At 41.8% G+C, this 16,578-nt stretch overlaps 1 protein-coding gene across 16 annotated transcripts in view; it reads right to left on the reverse strand.

The window, feature by feature from the left end:
* The window catches only part of mical3a (microtubule associated monooxygenase, calponin and LIM domain containing 3a), a 307,065-nt gene that overhangs the window by 12,671 nt on the left and 277,816 nt on the right, over window positions 1-16,578 (reverse strand). For 13 of the 16 annotated variants that reach the window (XM_060923703.1, XM_060923715.1, XM_060923712.1 and 10 more), the window contains one exon: window positions 9,566-9,616. The exons of 2 other annotated variants lie outside the window; for them this stretch is intronic. In XM_060923703.1, the coding sequence (XP_060779686.1) occupies window positions 9,566-9,616 (51 nt within the window). Of the gene's footprint in view, window positions 1-3,778; window positions 3,821-3,975; window positions 4,042-9,565; window positions 9,617-16,578 lie in introns of all 16 variants that reach the window. One more of the 16 variants, XM_060923717.1, reaches the window with a different exon arrangement.

Genomic DNA, 16,578 nt, shown 5'->3' on the forward strand with positions numbered 1-16,578 from the left:
TAAGCACCTGAGCCTGCCCAGCAATATCAGTCGACTCATCTAACTGCAATGCATAGTAAGTTGTCTAACTAGTTGTCGCAATTGCTCCTTAACATCACTGGCCAAATCAGAGATCCTCCGAGCTACAGTGCTCTTGGATAGTGGAATGTCACTAAGTTTAGCGGTGGTGCTTTCCTCCAGCATTATTCTGCAAATATCCTGTGCTGCAGGCAAAATCAGTGTCTCGGCTATAGTACCCAAGTTTAGCTATTCTCTGGGAGACCACGTATGAAGCTTTGAGACATTGACTAGACACGGTGGTATGTTTGGTTATAGTGGACTTTTGTAGATGAAGGGCATCACACCTTTTGAAATAATCCACCGGTTTGTTTTTCCATGTCAAGGTGCTTGGTGTCCAAATGCCTCTTTAATTTGCACGGTTTCACGCTGTCATTGGCAAACACCTCCGCACAAACGACACATTGCGGACGTGGTTCCAGTGTGCCAGTCACAGAAAAACCGTATTGTAAATAACTTTCATCATATTTGCGGACTTTTGGTTTTTTGGGAACCGGTGCATCAGTGGGACCAGCCCTTTTTTTTCACGAATTAGAAAATTTGTCCATATTGTTTATTAACCCAATAAAAGATCGTTATGCTGTAAGTGTGAACGTAGCAAAGGGACTTGCTCAGCTAAGCATGCTAGCACCTTACCACCACACACCAGACTTAGCTACGCTAAAGTGAGCAATCTACAAACCGTGCTTAATGTAATTAAGTTAAAATATAATTAACTGTGATACGGTGTTGGACCTTACAATTTTTAATTGAAGAAAAAAGGTGGAGGAAAGGAGAGAAAAAAATAGGAGAAAGAGTAGGTTGACAAGTAGGCAAAGGAGAAAGCAAACTGACAAGTAGGAAAGAGAGATGGTAAGATCGGATTGAAATGGAGTTTTAAAGAGAGAAAAGAGGGCTGAAATAGTCTTTACAAAGACTTTAAATTATTACTGCAATAGCAATACTGGAAGGCTAGCTATACAGTGGGGCAAAAAAGTATTTAGTCAGTCACCAATTGTGCAAGTTCTCCCACTTAAAAAGATGAGAGAGGCCTGTAATTTTCATCATAGGTATACCTCAACTATGAGAGACAGAATGAGAAAAAAAAAATCCAGAAAATCACATTGTCTGATTTTTAAAGAATTTATTTGCAAATTATGGTGGAAAATAAGTATTTGGTCAATAACAAAAGTTCATCTCAATACTTTGTTATATACCCTTTGTTGGCAATGACAGAGGTCAAACGTTTTCTGTAAGTCTTCACAAGGTTTTCACACACTGTTGCTGGTATTTTGGCCCATTCCTCCATGCAGATCTCCTCTAGAGCAGTGATGTTTTGGGGCTGTCGCTGGGCAACACGGACTTTCAACTCCCTCCAAAGATTTTCTATGGGGTTGAGATCTGGAGACTGGCTAGGCCACTCCAGGACCTTGAAATGCTTCTTACGAAGCCACTCCTTCATTGCCCGGGCGGTGTGTTTGGGATCATTGTCATGCTGAAAGACCCAGCCACGTTTCGTCTTCAATGCCCTTGCTGATGGAAGGAGGTTTTCACTCAAGATCTCACGATACATGGCCCCATTCATCCTTTCCTTTACACGGATCAATCGTCCTGGTCCCTTTGCAGAAAAACAGCCTCAAAGCATGATGTTTCCACCCCCATGCTTCACAGTAGGTATGGTGTTCTTTGGATGCAACTCAGCATTCTTTCTCCTCCAAACACGACAAGTTGAGTTTTTACCAAAAAATTCTATTTTGGTTTCATCTGACCATATGACATTCTCCCAATCCTCTTCTGGATCATCCAAATGCTCTCTAGCAAACTTCAGACGGGCCTGGACATGTACTGGCTTAAGCAGGGGGACACGTCTGGCACTGCAGGATTTGAGTCCCTGGCGGCGTAGTGTGTTACTGATGGTAGTCTTTGTTATTTTGGTCCCAGCTCTCTGCAGGTCATTCACTAGGTCCCCCCGTGTGGTTCTGGGATTTTTGCTCACCGTTCTTGTGATCATTTTGACCCCACGGGGTGAGATCTTGCGTGGAGCCCCAGATCGAGGGAGATTATCAGTGGTCTTGTATGTCTTCCATTTTCTAATAATTGCTCCCACAGTTGATTTCTTCACACCAAGCTGCTTACCTATTGCAGATTCAGTCTTCCCAGCCTGGTGCAGGTCTACAATTTTGTTTCTGGTGTCCTTTGACAGCTCTTTGGTCTTGGCCATAGTGGAGTTTGGAGTGTGACTGTTTGAGGTTGTGGACAGGTGTCTTTTATACTGATAACGAGTTCAAACAGGTGCCATTAATACAGGTAACGAGTGGAGGACAGAGGAGCCTCTTAAAGAAGTTACAGGTCTGTGAGAGCCAGAAATCTTGCTTGTTTGTAGGTGACCAAATACTTATTTTACCGAGGAATTTACCAATTAATTCATTAAAAATCCTACAATGTGATTTCCTGGATTCTTTCCCCCCATTCTGTCTCTCATAGTTGAAGTGTACCTATGATGAAAATTACAGGCCTCTCTCATCTTTTTAAGTGGGAGAACTTGCACAATTGGCGGCTGACTAAATACTTTTTTGCCCCACTGTATATAGCTTTAAAAAGGTAATTGAAAACCTAACAGTAGGCTATATGACAGCTGCAATGGTATGAGCTCGACTCGATTGCACAGTGGTGTGTTTCCGATGTCTGTGATCTCTTATGTACTTGAGGTGTGTCTATAAAAGTTCCTTGCTGAGATTTCAAATAATAACACTGTTTTCATTGGCTGGACTGAAGACGAAGGCGTTCGTTAGTTGTTGGTGCAACTGTAAACCAGCCCCTTACATTTGCCATTGAGCGGTCTGTGACCACACGCCTCACTCGCGGAGTGTCCGTGCCCCCCAGTTTGAGAACCACTGTTTTAAAGTATGAGTGCATCAGTAGTTTGCACTTTGCATTAAAAGTTGCTTGCATTATAAACCTGAAGGGGGGGGGGGGTTTACAGGGGAATATGTTGAACTATTGTCCTGGTTCTGAACATATGCTACACAGCGCACATACTGTATAGAGTTGAGGAGAATTTTCTTAAGAACGTGTGTATAGAATTGAAATGCCATGCCTGATGATCTAAATGAACTGCAAAAAAAAAAAAAATCTTACTTTCTTTTCAACTCCAAAATGCTGCATCTTCACCTGCCGTACAAAATCATCCATCAATGATTCTCAAAGTGCGATCCAGGGATCTTAGCCAAGGGGTCAATGATTCCCCCCCCCCATTTCTTTTTTGGTTTATTTCCACTGACGGAAATCACAACCCACCCTTATCAAAACTATTATATATTTATTGAGTTTGTATAGTTATTCTAGTTATTGATTGAACTGAATGGGGTTTAATATCAATAACTCTATAAATACAAGTCTATAAATAATGTCAACTCGGCCCTAACGTGTTGTGGGGTATCGTTCAGGAATCGGAATGCTGTCTGGACCTCAAATAGACAGACAGATTTAAATACTGTTCATACTGAGAGGGTCCGGAGAATTTATTTTACAGTTGAAGAGGTTCCTAGTTCTAAAAAGTTTGAGAACCCCTGATCTACAGTATGTTATGGACTGTACACACACCAAAACACACAGTAAACACGATTATAACATGCAGCTGTACAGAAGAGGATTGAAGCGGCTAAAACACACTACATGGAATTTAAGTTTTGTGACAAACAGTAAACCATGCAGTTATCAAGTCCACACTCAGTGATCAAACTAGAGATGCTATTGGATGCCTGTTCTTGTTGAAAATCATTATCTGGGAATGGAAGGGAGGGTGAAGGGAGTAAATAGACTGGATAAAAGGAGGAGGAGGATTGCTCCACAACTCCAGAGAGGGAGGGCAGTCTGGGTAAAAGGCCACGGGTCGAACTGGCACGCTAGTGCGGCCTGGTGAGACGGAGTTTACGTTACCTTCTGGGGAACAGCATGGGCAGAAGGACAGGGGTCTCCAGCGAGGGGTCCCGACATAGGGCTCGACTTCCAAGAGACAGAACAAAGGAGTGGAGGAAGTGAAGTGAATAAAGGAGGGAGGTGACAGAGAAGGAGAGGGCAGAGGAAAGAAAAAAAATGGAGGTGTGGGAGAGGGGAGGGAGAGAGAACAGTGAGGAGAAAAAAAATAAAAAAAAAAAGCAAGAGAACTATGGAGAGAAGCTTAAAGCTACACTGTGTAATGTGTTAAGAGAGAAAGCAAAAAAAATTGAGCAAGAAAGACTGAAACTAATTTTGTTGGCTTGCATAAGTATTCCCCCCCCCGAACTTATCCACATTTTGTAGTGTTACCAAAAAAACCCAAAAAACCCTCAAATGGACTTAATTCGACTTATTTAATGACTCTACACAAAAAAAGCTGTAAATATTGAAAATTATTATGGTTTGCAGAAGCATTTACAAATAAAATCACATAAAAGTTGAGAGTGCATAAGTATTAACCCCCATCGCCGAGAGATTATTTAGATTAGTTTGGTGAAACCAGATACACCTGTTCCTGGAAGTCCCCAGACTACATACATTCTCTGACAAACTCTGGGGTCTTCCAGGAAGAAGTGTATAATGCGATCATGTGACATTTGCACACAAGTGAGTGCCATTCAACCAATTACATGACTTGGCTGCACCAGAACATATAATCCTAGAACATATAATCCCATACAAGTCCATTTCAGTTTAATGTTATTAAAAAAAAGAAAAAAAAAAAGTTGTGAAGAATATCAAAAAAGGGGGTGAATACTTATGTAAAACAGTGTATAGTAAACAGTGTTTTGCAAAGTAGATCTATCCCGGCATGTGCTGCTGCCACTTGAGACTGAAGGGGGTGGGGGGTCCTATCTTTGAGAACTTTTCAGCTCTGGATTGGGGGGGGATAAAAAATAATCATCTCTCTCGTCTTATAAGACAGTCTTTGGTCTGGCTACTTTTGAAGAAGAAGAAAAAAGAAAAAGAAAGAAAAAGCAGGAGTGTTCTGTGCCGGTCCACGGGGAAAAAATGATGCACAAAGAAAATATCAAACATTTGATTTGATGACTCACATTGGTGAAACAGTATGGGTGGTGGAGGTAGTGTGTGAGAAGTGAACAAGGTAAAAGTCAGGATATGGCATGTCATATGGTGGACAGACTGATATTGCGATGATCTGCAATATTAAAGCGCATGTGGAATGTTGGACTGCACCAAGGGACTATCACAGAGGGGACAGAGATTCCAATACTGCTCTAGGCTTGAGAAAGATCAGTAAATCAATGCAACGTGAGCTAAAAGTGAATCTAATTAGTAGTAAACTCAGACTTTACCCAGTCTCAGGTGCTCCATGCTATAAAACACTGACATCACCAGAGAAAGCCTTTTGCTCAGTGCATCATACATCAAGCCAGTGGTGGAGCTGATCAATGCAACCAGCTCATACCAATCATCCTCAATAATCACAATAAACCTACAGTCTAACACACATTCCAGTTCAGACATGCACATCAGCTGCTTAAAATACAAGCATGGCATGAACGCAGCCATCCTTAGGCCAGGGAGAGAAAAAGAAAACACCCACCACATTACAAGCTTCTTTACACAATTCCGATTTTTTTGCTCAGATCAGATCCATCTACCCTAACAGTTCACATCTGTCCCCTGAAAACGCCCCTCATAAGCACAGTGATTTCTTGGCCAATTGTTTCACTACACTACAAGGTTTTGGTAGGTTCAATCGAATTTCATCAGAATCAATTCCCCAAACATCAAGTAAATCAATTTCCACATAATTCTACTGCTGACACCATGTGATGACTGATATACAAACTGACCGTTCTCTTTCACGTCCCATGGACACATTAGTTCTGTATCCAATCAAGGATCACGTGAAAGTTGCCCGATTTTCAAATCAGGTTCGATTTGAAGATACAGTATATCCACACAACCCTTGAAAAGAAAAAGGCAGATTTGTATCGTTTCAAAGCAGAAAATCGGATTTGTGTCATTTGAACCTGGTAACGTAAACCAAGCCTTAAACCAGCTTTAAAGAACTTGGCTTTGTTCTCAAAACAGGCTAACACTGATTTATTTCTTAAATCCAATTTTAAGGCTATGATTAGACAGGTAGCTCAAACCAGTTTTATTTTAATTTGAAAAATAAAGATATTCTGCAGTCTGAATAGGGAAAAAGAAAAAAAATCACACAAAATCTGATGTTTCCTAACTTCAAGCCACATTTGCATATGATTTCCAATCAGATTTCAGGCTCTGTGACTTAGTTTGACAAATTAGATCTCACCCTCCCATCCCATCCACCATGTGCCTGCCTTGACAGTAAATGCTAGATATAATTAGTACACCACTACTGGTTTCGCTTCAATCCCAATGACAACCATTTCTGTCTTCAATTAGTTTGCAAAAATTGTTCTTTATCCAGCCAACAATACTGGACCAGGTTACGAGACTGTCAAGAGGAATGACCTCATCTGGCACAACAGATGTACATAGCTGTGTATCATCTGCCTAGGTATGAAAATTGGCGCCATGCTTCTTAATAATCTAACCAAGTGTCAACACCTCATCTCATCTCATTATCTCTAGCCGCTTTATCCTGTTCTACAGGGTCGCAGGCAAGCTGGAGCCTATCCCAGCTGATTACGGGCAAAAGGCGGGGTACACCCTGGGCAAGTCGCCAGGTCATCACAGGGCTGACACATAGACACAGACAACCATTCACACTCACATTCACACCTACGGTCAATTTAGAGTCACCAGTTAACCTAACCTGCATGTCTTTGGACTGTAGGGGAAACCGGAGCACCCGGAGGAAACCCACGCGGACACGGGCAGAACATGCAAACTCCGCACAGAAAGGCCCTCGCCGGCCACGGGGCTCGAACCCGGACCTTCTTGCTGTGAGGCGACAGTGCTAACCACTACACCACCGTGCCGCCCCTCAGCGTCAACACACTCAAAGAAAATAAAAGTGGACCAAGTATAGAGCCTTGTGGTACACCACAGAGAACATCATGCTTATCTGAGACATGCTGAACTGCTCGCTCTTCAAACTGCAGAAAATCTTTGTTACAAATCATACAGGCCAAACAGTTTGACCACGGCCCTTAAAAAATGCAGTGTCTGTTGGTTATGATCGGAGGGCCAATTTCCAAAAACAGACCAAAACTAGAGTCATTACATTTTCCAAACAAGCAGAAAATCCACATTCTACATTCCAGCTATTCCACATCTACATCTTCACTTAGCATAATAGAATATCTTTCTTTAAAACAAACAAACAAACAAACAAACAAACAAACAAACAAACAAACCAGATACACTTTATACATACCTGCGATGGATTAGGTTGGTATTGTAAGTATTGTACATGAATACTCAGTATAAAACACAATAAGGTTTTATTACTCATGCAAAGATGAAATAAACTTCAAACACAGCCTTTAGACAAGTTCATAAGTGGGTTTGATGCCCAAAGAGAAATTAATGGTCATGCTTCAGGCTTTAGAAATTTTATCTTGCGATTTTATATTAGTAAACAAAGATAACTAAATACATTATCCAGGGAACAAAATCAAGGTCTTGTCCTTGTTTATTGGAATGTAAGAACTTGTGTGGTTTTTTCCCCCCTTTCTTTGTTTGGCTGACAGTGTTTGTTTGAAACAGCTCCACGCTATCTCCTGTCAGTCAGTGTGGATGACTAAGGACAAGATGGTAAGTTTACAACATGGCACAGAAGCACAAACTGAAACAACACACTGCAGCACGACTGTGTGGAGGTGGACAGGGACATGGCAAATAAGGACATCGCACGAGAGGAGTCTGTAGAAGGATGAAAGATCGATCTCTCTCTCTCTCTCACTCACACTCTCACTCACTCACACGGCTCCTGGACAAGTGAGCAGATATGGTGGAGAGAGTGGAGGGGAAGCAGCTCAAACTAAAGCAGGCCAAAGCAAACAGCTGTTTAGTACAGTTTAATCAATGCACAAGCTTCTGTTTGTCTTTTTTAATGCTGTAATCTGAATTAGGGCCTGACCGATATAGCATTTCTCCATAAAATGTGGCCTCTGTGAGCTCATGTATGCGGAAGAGGGCAAAAAGCACTTTCCTCCGAGTGAGTTATGCTGCCACGTGATGCAGCATGAGCAACCGTTCGAACAGATGCACCATGTTGTGCTTCACATGGCTCAGAAAAACCATGTGCTGTTCTTCAGTCTCACTGGCTGGAAGCTGCGGTATGATGGGAAGCTCTGGCAGGTGGCTGGGAATTGACTGGTGACCAAATTGGGAAGATAAACAGGGAAAAAATATATGGTGAAATTTATGTAGTTTATGGTTTAGAGTGATGCAATCTTAGCTGTAGTGTTGGATAAAACTAATGGACATTCTGATCAGTGTTATGTACCAGCAATTCCCAATATCCCATACCGACAATCGGCTCGGGTATATTCCATGGAATCATCAACGTGTATGGAAAATCATAGTGATGGATCAGGAACGCTCACCAAGCATTATTGCAGGATGCTAAAGAGAACCATCACTTGTAGGAAGTGATTCTTTGGGAGCGGGCACAGTTCATTTCAATCTGAATGGCTGTAGGATCAAGACTCCAACTTCCAGTTTCTTACATAAAATCCTTTTTCAACTGGCAGAATTTCATTTAAATTCAGTTTTGTTTGAAAGTTCAGAATTTCATTATTTTTCAGAATGACATTGCTGTCTTCATAGCTTGAATCTGAATAACAATCAGCAAATTCCAGTTCAACCAAAAGTATTGGGGTTATCAGCTGATTATAGCAGAAGTTGGATGTTCTTACCAGTATAAGTGAAAATTTATTTATTTTTTTTATATTGGTCAGACCCTAAACTAAAATACTTTTTTTTTAAACAAATTTGGTTTTAGATGACTATCTTCTGTTAAAATAAAATAAAATGTAATCTTAAATAAAGACACAAATAAATGTTAACAATGATAGAGCGGCAGTAGACCACTTTCCCGATAAAAACATCATGGAGGTTGTGTTTAGTCCCAGATGCTTGGACCAATCAGCCGGCTGCTTTCCTTATAAGAGAAATGAAGCCATCTTTGCTTCACAGAATTGACTATGGCTTTTGTACCATAAGCATATTTAATATATCTGAATTGTTGAGAATAACTGACAAATTGATTGTCGAAGAGATAACAAAGAAAACAGACAATACAAAGAAATCAAATTGAAATTTGACAGTGTAATTTAAAAAGCAGGATCCAGTTGAGTCCAAAAAAATCTAACCCTTAAAAAAAAAAAAACTGCTTATAACAAGTCAGTCATTCAGATGCCTTGATTGAGTTGACATGAAAACAATTACACTGTATATCCCTAGGAGTGTGCTTGTCTATGAATAATTTGGTTACACTGATCTGGGTTGGGATCCATGGGCGAGAAAGCGAGACACAGTAACAGAAGAGCTTCAGTAAGTACAGGGAGAAAGAGAGGCGAGTTAGCTCATTGTTATTCTGAAGCGACAGGCATGAAATACATACCGCCCAGATGCAAGTCCAGGATCTCACTGTAATTAGACTCTCCCCAATAGTCTACAATAAGGATATATTAGAGATGTGTTACTGCACACCACAGGCACAGCTAGTCCAAGTAAAAAGAAAAACAAAACAAAACAAAACCCACAAGTCATGCATGTGTTTAAAAACCAACACCCACACGCACCCATGTACTGTAGAGTGTGCAGAATATGGTAAACTGTATGTACATGTATGCATGTGGTTATATACAGACGTTGCATGTGCACGGCATGTCTCAGAACAACAGGAATGGGCACATAGATTTGCGCTGCTGTGCCCTGCCACAGGCTCGGATCTGGGAAAGGGGTCTGTGATTCGATGAACCATTTTCACGATCATTCATTCTTTTCTTCAAACTAACTAAGCAGAATCTGTCCCTGTGTCCAAAATCACTCACTAATGCCGCTTTTCCACTACAAACGCGGCTGAGCCGTGCCGTGCTGAGTCGAGCTGAGTGGGGCTGTTGGAGTTGCATTTCGACTACAACCGCGCTGAACCGTGCTGGCTGGAAGTGGGTGGACACATTGGGTGGAGTTAGCGAAAGTGGGTGGACGTCACGTGATGTCGTTAAGCAGCGCAAACAGTGACATCAGTGACAGTGGCGGAACAAGTCAGAGCCGGGCCGGGGCAAATGACCGGGCCCTTTATTAAAGCTTATCATAACATCATTTTAGGCTACAAAATGTTCGCAACTGCGGTGTTTACCAATTTCAACACTACCGGGTGCAACTATGTTATTTAGTACATCAAGTCCTTCAAACGAACATGTAACTCAGAAACAAAAAACATTAGGATACTGTACATGGCTCATAATAAAACATCAATAGCCTATACTGCACACATTATTTGAAGGGCATACGAATGAGCGCTCAGAGGTTGCAACGGTGACAGGAAGAGTCAGAAATAAAAGGAGGGCGGTGCAAACCTCACTGAATGCACTGTGTTTACCAATTTCAACACTCCGGGGTGCAACTATGTTATTTGGTACATTAAGTCCTTCAAACGAACATGTAACTCAGAAACAAAAAAACATTAGGCGACATACTGTACATGGCTCATAATAAAACATCAATAGCCTACTGCGCGCATTATTTGAAGGGCATACGACGAGCCTTGCGCTCCGCGAACTCGTGCACGATGATCTGTATGTCACTGATTCAGTGATCTTTTATCGGTAGTCTCACAACCCGGATAGTAAACAATAAACATGGAGGACATGGAGTCGTTAGTGTTGCTGGTCTTGGTGCTGTGGCTTGTTGTCACCGACAACGCGGACAGATACTGGCAAGAGCGTATAGATGAGGCGAGGCGCATAAGGCTTCAGAAATTCTCGTAATTCGTAATTATTCTCCTTCTGGGTTTGCGGTGTTTACAGATCCCAGCGCGCTCGCGGGGCGTGTGTGGGCATGTGAGGACACGCCTCCTCACCAATCAGTGCACAGGGGAGTGTCTGCTCACGCCCCCAACCTCACTTGGCACGGCTTGGCTCGCTTCAGCCCCACTCCAAAACGGTGCGAGTTTTAGGGGCTAAGCAGGGCTGAAACGAGCTGAGTCGTGCTGGTTTTTGGTAGTCGAAACGCGAGCCGTGTCGGGCTGAAGTGAGTTGAAGCGAGCTGAAGTGAGCTGAAAAAGGGTAGTGGAAAAGGGCCATATATATAGTGAGGTCACCATTTTGTCTGAATGTATAGTGAGCATTATTACACCCTATATAGTGCACTCGAAGTATCCCACAATGCATCACGAAAAGTAGCGTACAACCGATAATCACTAACCAAGCAATATATCCCATCATGCATTGCGGTCACACTGAAAGAAATCAAATTACAAGTCTCAAATTTGATTGAATAAAAGGCAGCGGCAAAGAAGAAAGTATTCAGCCTTGATTTAAAAGAACTGAAAGATGCAGCAGACACAAAGTACTCTGTATTTATTAAATGTACGAAATATGCTCAGTATACTATGGATTTATCACAAAAATACATGCATGTATTTATTATTTTGAAGCCGACTGATTTGGCACGTTTTAACTGTACGACAGTAATGACGTACACTACCGTTCAAAAGTTTGGGGTCACCCAGACAATTTTGTGTTTTCCATGAAAAGTCACACTTTTATTTACCACCATAAAGTTGTAAAATGAATAGAAAATGTAGTCGAGACATTTTTCTGGCCATTTTGAGCATTTAATCGACCCCACAAATGTGATGCTCCAGAAACTCAGGCCAAGTTTACATTAGACCGTATCTGTCTTGTTTTCTTCGCGGATGCACTGTCCGTTCACATTAAAACACCGGGAAACGGGAATCCGCCAGGGCCCACGTATTCAACCCAGTTCGTATCTGATCCGGTGCTGTGTAAACATTGAGATACGAGGATACGCTGTGCTGAGCTCTAGCTGACGTCGTCATTGGACAACGTCACTGTGACATCCACCTTCCTGATTCGCTGGCGTTGGTCATGTGACGCGACTGCTGAAAAACGGCGCGGACTTCCGCCTTGTATCACCTTTCATTAAAGAGTATAAAAGTATGAAAATACTGCAAATACTGATGCAAATACTGCCCATTGTGTAGTTATGATTGTCTTTAGGCTTGCCATCCTTCCACTTGCAAGTGGTAAGTGACTTGCGCATGCCCGATATGCACTGGGATCACACACACAGCGGCTCAGTCCCGAATCACTGCTCGTGCGCTTCACTCGCGCGCTCTGTGAGCTGCGCAGGGCCGGAGTGCGCACCCTCCAGAGGGCACTCGCTGTTCAGGGCGGAGTGATTTGGAGCGCAGGATGCCTGCGGAGCCGAGCCGCTGAGGAGAAATTTACACATTACATTTCAACTTACGTGCCGTCTAATTAGTCATGTGATTAGCGTATCCGTGTATTGGCGTTGCTGTGTGCACGCTAATCGTTTTTAAAAACGTTAATCTGATGATCCGCTGATACGGTCTAATGTAAACCCCACCTCAATCTGCTCAAAGGAAGGTCAGTTTTATAGCTTCTCTAAAGAGCTAAACTGTTTTCAGCTGTGCTAACATGATTGTACAAGGGTTTTCTAATCATCCATTAGCCTTCTGAGGCAATGAGCAAACACATTGTACCATTAGAACACTGGAGTGAGAGTTGCTGGAAATGGGCCTCTATACACCTATGGAGATATTGCACCAAAAACCAGACACTTGCAGCTAGAATAGTCATTTACCACATTAGCAATGTATAGAGTGGATTTCTGATTAGTTTAAAGTGATCTGCATTGAAAAGAACAGTGCTTTTCTTTCAAAAATAAGGACATTTCAAAGTGACCCCAAACTTTTGAACGGTAGTGTAAATAACGGCGTGGCGGAGTAGTATCCGAAAGCGTTTTTTCATTTCATCAGTGAGCTCACTATATAGTCCTCTATATAGTGAGTCGGGAGGAGTGAACGAGTGAGTGATTTCGGACACAGGGCGTACATCTTGGATATGAAACAGAAGGAATGGTCAAGACCAGTATGTTCCATATACCCCATAAAGTCCCTTTATTTACTGACTTCTGGTCATGCTGCAACTGCAATTTAAAGTCAATACGACAAAACAGATATATAGTACATGCTGGTCACTGTATTCTAAATACAGCACTCTGCTTTCGTACTGTACGTCCAGTGAGAGGGCACACAAATCTATGTTAGACACACAGAATTGGTTCCATGCAACTGAAACACATATGAGGAGAAAATCAGGAAAGATGATGATATCACAGACGAAGACTTAACACCTACTAACATTATCGGCATGGATACCTGAGCGCCTCTTGCGCTGTTTAGGGCTAACACTAGAACCCTTAAAGAGTTCTAACCCTTAAAGAGAGTGAAGGATAGAGAGGTTAAGAAGCATCTTCAGAGATTCAGTTGAAAAGCACTCTTTTCAGTGACGCGATGGACAGGAAGAAGGATGAAAGAAGAGCAAAATGATCAGCAAGGACAAAGAATCGCTCACTAACTACAACTAAAGCTGCTGATGTACTGCAAATCGCTCAGTGTGTATAGCCTTCATTGAAACCTGACTCGTGTCTGCGATTTTATACATTAATCTATTCAAGCAGGCCTCATGAACCAACATTATTTATGGCCTAAAATAAACAAAACAACCAGAATCGACTCGATCTGTCCCAGTGAGGATTAAATCCTTGATAGTCCCTTGTGATGTGCTTCTTAAACATGATGTGTGTGTGAAGAACATATATAAAATGTAGATAAAGCCACAATGAGTTTTATAAACACATTTTCTTCTGAACGGTCCACACTGTCCTCTGCATCTGTATGGACTGAAGAGGTGAGAACACAAACTTGTGGCTTCTTGGAGCACAGCTTACGAACATTTCTATCAGTCCTGGCACAATTCTGAAATCATGACTGATTAAGGTCATACATAACTGTGATTAGGAATTTCATTTGGAATAATCTCTCAAATATTAGGTCTTATTCTATCCACATTCACTGGATATGAGCAATCGCACACAATTCATATTTATGCGAGTTGAAGCCAGCTGTTTACATTAGTTCGTATTGTCTGTAAATTTAAACACACCAATAAATACCAAATTTCTCATGTAAATCGGGGCGTAGCTAGGATTTTTCAGGGTGTGTGTGTGTCACACACTGACTGGCAGCCTGAGTGCATTATGTAACAAAAAATAATTACCACCGCTAGTTTTAGGCAGCTTAGAAACCGGCTCTTCCATTATTGCTGTTTCTTCCACGTTTTCTTGACGTTGTGTTCTAGAAACGGCACTAAAACTTAGCTTCGACGCCACAAAATGCAACTTTGATGGAAAAATTATATAATAAATTGCTTACCTCTCTTCACGTCGAAAGGAGGAGGAAAGTTTTGCTTGTTTTGACATGGCGAATTATTAACACACGAGGAAATACTTGTAATTCGCAACTAAAGAGACTGCAGCTACACTGGCAGCTTGAACATGCTTTCTAGTGCGATTGTGTTGCGCTTGCGCAGAACGGTGTCAGTCCTGCGCGCCTTAGCTCGTGCACATGAAGGCGCGCCTTGGGCGCGCGTGCGCCTAACGAGCTCCGGCACGTAAAGAACACCTGTCTTTAATCAATGAACTATGTTTGGGCTATTTAAGGACTGCGCCCAGGCAAGGACGATGCGAAGTATTATGCCACGTCTAGGAACGCGAAAAATCCAAAAAATAAATTTCTCCATTCGGGAAACCGGAGATTTTCAAGAGTGTTGTCAAACATCTGGATTTCCGGGTAAATCCGGAAGACTTTCATCCATAAAAACAAAACCCTAAAAATACACACACACACAAAAAATTAAATATGGAATAAGTAGTTGATGGTAAGAACGTATCTTTTTTATTATTCAAGAATTATTACAGAATTTTTCACAAATTGCTCCCGTCATTTCGCCGGTTTGTTTACACTCAAGATTTTTTGGGGGGGCTTTTTTCACCTTTTTATTGGATAGGACAGTGTAGAGACGGGAAATGAGCGGGAGAGAGAGATGGGATCGGGAAATAACCTCAGGTCGGAATCAAACCCGAGTCCCCGGATTTATGGTATGGCGCCTTATCCACCTGAGCCATAACTCTTGGACGCTTTGTATGAAGTTTTTATTTATCAAATTTGCTACAAATAAAAATGCTCCGTTTCTCAAAATCCAGCGAATGTGGATAGAATGAAACAGTTATTCCACTCAATCTCGTCATACATGGCTTATAGCCAACTCGGTGCTATGCGTCTAGTTGGCTATCAGCTCATGTATGACTCGATTTTGTGGAAGAACTTAATTATTCTATCCACATTCACTGGATATGAACAATCGTGTGCTCTGATTGGCTACTCTACTACTAGTAGTAACGCCAGCAGTGCTTGCTGTGCGGGAAGTGTCTATCCGTTTACACAGTAAATTGCAAATTTTCGATCACCGTGTACCAACGTAAGTAGTACATTCAGCTTCACAAGAGTTGGGTATTTTATAGGAAAAAACCCTGAATTTTCAGAATATGCACTCAGATTTGCACGATACTGATTACTTTTAAACACAGCGATCTTTTTTCTGAATGTTGACGATGAAACCGCTGGGTGCGGCCATGTTGGATTTTGGTCGAAACCCAATGACTTGTCATCCCTGTGGTGACAAAACTCTAGCTCGCTTTCTATTGGTCAACACTGGCCGAAATCGATACCAGAGGTCGAGAACAATCATGACCCCTGGTGGGCCTTTTCGTAGTAATTTTGGTCAAACTGGAAGCTGGCCAGAGACAGCAGAAGTTCTAGTCACGGTCAATAGATGCGTATCCTTCTATGGAAAACAAAAATATTGCATTCTGGAGGATAGAGGGAAAAAGAGAAGGTTCAGGGATGTTAATCATATTGTTTTGAAGAAGTTAAATTTGATTAGAAACATGCATTACATGGCGCTTTTGAGCGCCACCCTCTGAAAAGTAACATGTGGAACTGTGCTGCCACCTTTTGCCTTGTTGTGCCATCACATGCAATAAGGGGCGTTTGTATGCCAATTAGGCGAGTTGTAGAGAAGAGAATACAGTCAGAGCACACAGATTTAATACTTTAAAAGGAATCTATGTATATTATGTTATCCTTAATGATCTTTAGTTGGGTTTGAATGATTCGGTACGATGGCCAGCAAAGTACCTACAATCAACAGTTCTGGTCATGCCACTGCTCAGTTGTTGAAAATGATTTGAGTAGTTTATGCCATCTCACTATGCAAATAATGCAAATAAATTTCAAAATAAAATATTTTTTTGGGCTTTTTTCACCTTTATTGGATAGGACAGTGTAGAGACAGGAAATGAGCTGGAGAGAGAGACGGGGAGGGATCGGGAAATGACCTCGGGTCGGAATCGAACCCGGGTCCCCGGATTTATGGTATGGCGCCTTAGTCGACTGAGCCATGGCGCCCCCAAATTTCAAAATAAATTTTAAAAAATACTGGAGCAAAAGGTTATTTTTCA

The sequence above is a fragment of the Neoarius graeffei genome, chromosome 6 (assembly GCF_027579695.1).
Source record: "Neoarius graeffei isolate fNeoGra1 chromosome 6, fNeoGra1.pri, whole genome shotgun sequence".
Classification (NCBI taxonomy): Eukaryota; Metazoa; Chordata; class Actinopteri; order Siluriformes; family Ariidae; genus Neoarius; species Neoarius graeffei.